A 4,563-nucleotide genomic window follows, 5' to 3' on the forward strand; every position below is an offset into this window, starting at 1 on the left:
CATAAACAATAAATAAAAATTTAAATAAACTTAAATAAATTCAACATAATTAAATTAGATGTTACCTGAAATATGAATGAAGTGCAGTGCTTACAACCTCTTGAAATGTGAACGGGCACATGCAATACTTTTGAAAGAACTTTTGTTCCTCTAAAAAAATTCTCAATGATTTTTAATATCATTGATTGTCTGGGATGGCTTGACCGGTAACACTATGCTTAAAGCATTAAAGAATTTTATATTTACTATCATTTTGCCATCTTTCTTTTTACATGATATAATCATATACATGTGTGTCTCCAATATGGTCGATCTTGCGATACCATATTTATTTATAGTCTCGACATAAAAATTTTATTACAAAATGTCTTTGAAACATCATGAGTTTCTTTGAGACTTTGGAGAATACTAGACATCGATAATTATGAATCTGATGTCTTTGAAAGTCGAGAGACTAACTCATCTAGACCTTCTAATTATGTTTGCACTGTCTATGATATACTGACATGTGCTTCATATATTCTTATAAGAGAAATCTATTTTTGGTTTTAAAGACATTTCGTTGTCTTTAAATCTCATATAACGCATAGAGTTACTTTTTACGAATAAACAAAATTAAACAAGCAAACATATAAATGCAGAAAATAAAATAAGAGCTATAGCCTTATATATAAGAATTTAATAGAAGTAATTTTTCTTTGATCGTAGAGTCGGCAGAGCCTATCATATATAACGATCAATCCGGAAAAGACAAAGCTTTTTGTTTGATCATGAATGAGGTAGAACCTCTATATGTATAACTATCAACCCGAAAATGACATAGCCTTATATTTGATCGTATAGAAAGCAAAGTCAATCTTTTGGGAAAGGACATAGTCTTTTGTTAGATCGTAAAGGAGGGGTGAAGCCTACCATATCTAATGATCAATCCAAATATTATATAGCTTTATATATGATCGTAAAGGAGGCAAAACCTACCATATAGAACGATCTATTTATCCAGAAAAGACATAGCTTTTATTTGATTGTGAAGGAGGTAGAGCCTACCATATATCAAACAATCAATCCGGATATAACATAGCTATATATTTGATCGCAAAGGAGGTAAAACTATCAATCCAGAAAATGACATAGCCCTTATATTTGATCATATAGGAGGCATAGCCTGCCATTTTTAACGATCTTTCCGGAAAATACATAGTCTTTTGTTAGATCTGGAAGGAGGCAAAGCCTACCATATAAAACGATCCATCCAAAATTGTATAGCTTTATATATGATCGTAAAGGAGGCAGAGCCTACCATATATCTAACGATCTATCCGGATATGATTTAGCTATAAATTTGATCGTAAAGGAGGCAACGCCTATAACTTATGACGATCAATCCGGAAAAAGGCATAATTTTACGATGTCTATAATATTTATGTTCTATAAACATAAATGGAAATAAAATAAATTTACTTACCTCGTAAAAGCTCCAGCGGTAAAGACATCGTGCTGATAACGTGTTATAAACTGTAACTATAATACACCTATATGTGTATATAATATTCTATAAAGTAAAACAAAAAAAAAACTAAAGAGAGGGACGAGAGTAAAAGCCTTGTATTATTATTGTGTCTCTTTCTCATGTTTATATCATTATAGTTTGAAAATACAGCATAAAAATTGTTTTATAGATATGAGCTTTAGGAGAAACATACATTATTATATCAGCACATATATATATATATATATAAATTTACATGATTATTAATTTGATATTATTGGGACCATATTTTACATTGGGATTTCAGAAAAATTATTATCTTATTATCTTATCGAATTTTGTTATTTTTTACATTGACCCAACTTGGGACTGACAAATTTTATTAATTCATGGTGTTTATTAATTTATAGAGTATTAATTTATAGAGGTTTTAGTGTATATATCTTCTTCATATCAAAATAATAAATAAATCTAATATACTCCATCTTAACCCTCTAGCCCGGTATAATCCACTAGTACATATAAAAACCTTCTCATCTTAACCCTCTCTCGATCTTTAAATCAATTGTTGAACAATGGTTATTTGGAAAGGTGCCTTCCTAAAAGTAACAGCTGCCTCGTGAACAATGTTTCTGTATCAATTGTTGAACAATTGTTATTTGGAAAGGTGTTTTCATGGTTAGGCACCTCGTGAACTAATGATACAGAAACAAATTCACGAGGCAGCTGCTACGACATGATCCGAGTAGTCTGCTTCTTTATTTCTTTGGCCGGTATCATTAGTTTAATGATTTATGTTGCAGTGAACTTAGAAAGTCCTGTGCCGAATATAGAAATAGCTTCAATGGATTTTACGGTGCGTAATACTACACAAACTCGTCTCACTGCAAATTGGGATTTGTTGATAAGGGTCCCTAGAACCCTTCCTGATGAGGGTGGGCAAAAAAACCGAAATCCAAAAAACCGAACCGAACCAAACCGAAATAAATGGTTTGGTTTGGTTATGGTTAAATCTAAAAATCCGTTTGGTTTTTCATTTTAATTAACCATTTGGTTTAGGTTTGGTCTGGTTAAAAACCGTAAAACCGAATGGTTTATTTGATTTTTTATAAAAATTTAGGATAATTAGATATAATTACTAATTAGTTTCTCAAGCTTATAAATTTATATTATATAATAATATGAATAATTTTTTTCTTTATTGGGCTTTAATTATTGATCTCCTATTAATCTATCGAATTACAAAACTTTAACCTAAGTCTCTATTCCCTAACCTATATATATTCATAATTACTTTTATGCTTATTTTTAGTTATGTATCAACTATTTATTTTTTGAAAGCATGAAATAATCGTTAAAAACCGGAACCAAACCGAAACCGAACCAAACTGTGATACATATGGTTTTTATATGGTTTCATTTCTGATGAAACCGAAAAAAACATAGACCGAAAAAACCGAATCGTGACCAAACCGAATTACATATGATTTCTTTATGGTTCCATTTTTATACAACCAAAAAAACCGTAAACCAAAAAAACCGAACCGAAACCAAAGCGAAAAACCGAACGTCCACCCCTAGTATATATGTCTTCAAGGAGACATTCAAGCTTCATTGTTTTACAAGAATATTACTCTTGTTACCTCGTCCGGACAAAGGTTATAAGTAGTATATATTTTTATTCTATTTGTAACTCAATCTTCTAGTATTATTTAAAATTAATAATGAACTATCCTGATTGAAATCGCTTGCATGCGATATAGGTACATCGATCTCAAATCCGGCTCGCCTCAACAACTTAGGGTTTCAGCAGCTATCTCTGAAGAAGATATCGGCGGTTTGATTGGCGAAAATATTATCAAAGATATCAAAGACGAGAGGGAAGTGAAGTTTGGGTCGAAGTTGTTTCTTACGGATTGTAGAAAAGGGAAGAGGGGAGTTATAAGCTATGTGTGTAATGAAATCACGTTAAGGTTCGAGCCAGGTTTGGGAACGACATCCCTATCTGCACATGGATTTGATTTTCCTTTTTTCTTCACCAACTTTTTAGGTTATTTGAAAAGAGTTCTTTAAGTTAATTGACAAATATTTATTTTGTTTTATAACTTGATTATCTACCATTATACAGTATTTTGCTTATTTAATTTCCTAGATTTAATATAAGATGTTTCGATTGTCACTATTAATAATTTATACATACATAATTTGTCAGCTATGTGTGTGATGAAGCCACGTTGCGGTTCGAGCCAGGTTCTGAAACCAAGGACACTAAGTTTGCGAACAACCCTACCTGCACTAATTTTTGATTTAGTTATATTCTTGTGAAGTCGTTAAGATTCGATTTACTTTTGCTTTTGTTTGGTGAAAACCTTTTCGATGAAACTTGTGGTGGATATGTTCTAAAACAAAATATATAAATTTGTTTATTTGATATCCGAGATTTAATATAATATGATTCGATTGTTACTACTAATGGAAACAGAGGAACAACCATTTCATTCTCTTTCTACGATCTCAACTCTACAATATAATTGATAATTAGTTAACGTCAACTAGAGAGAAACGATTCCGTCATGACCACGGAAACATCACTACTTGGCCCTCTAGACTCGGTTGATTAACCTAATGCATCAAATCCTTCATCGATTATACACCGTTTAATAATTGGTTCATGCTTGACATGCTTGGATGCTTGGTCTAGTAGCTGCCACTGGATGCAAGCAAAGCAATCCCAGTTTCAAAACCAAAGTTACTTGTTTCTGATCAACACACCTGTGCCCTAGCCTCTCATCAACTACCTGCAGTATATCTCCATTGTCCCAACAGTTTAGTACCCAATCAGTCAAAACCATCTCACTCGGTGATCCTTGTGGCTCAATGGGTCTTCATCCACAAGTAATCTCCAACATGAACACTCCAAATGCGAAAACATCAGAACTAGCTAATTTCAATAAAGCTAGCTAATTAAGTTCAGACTATTTACTAGTGTGTAATACTATAATGTTCACTTTCACATTTACAATCATCAAACAGTTCATACACATATATATGTAAAAAGAACTTCAAGGAAAATT

At 31.9% G+C, this 4,563-nt stretch overlaps 1 protein-coding gene across 1 annotated transcript; it reads left to right on the top strand.

Annotated features, from left to right (window-relative positions):
• On the top strand, positions 2,277–3,795 carry LOC104753743. The gene is made up of 4 exons (XM_010475947.1): positions 2,277–2,421; positions 3,069–3,147; positions 3,253–3,473; positions 3,740–3,795. Exons 1-4 carry the CDS (start codon positions 2,277–2,279, stop codon positions 3,793–3,795), a joined length of 501 nt encoding a protein of 166 aa, XP_010474249.1.

Source organism: Camelina sativa, chromosome 16, assembly GCF_000633955.1.
Source record: "Camelina sativa cultivar DH55 chromosome 16, Cs, whole genome shotgun sequence".
Classification (NCBI taxonomy): domain Eukaryota; kingdom Viridiplantae; phylum Streptophyta; class Magnoliopsida; order Brassicales; family Brassicaceae; genus Camelina; species Camelina sativa.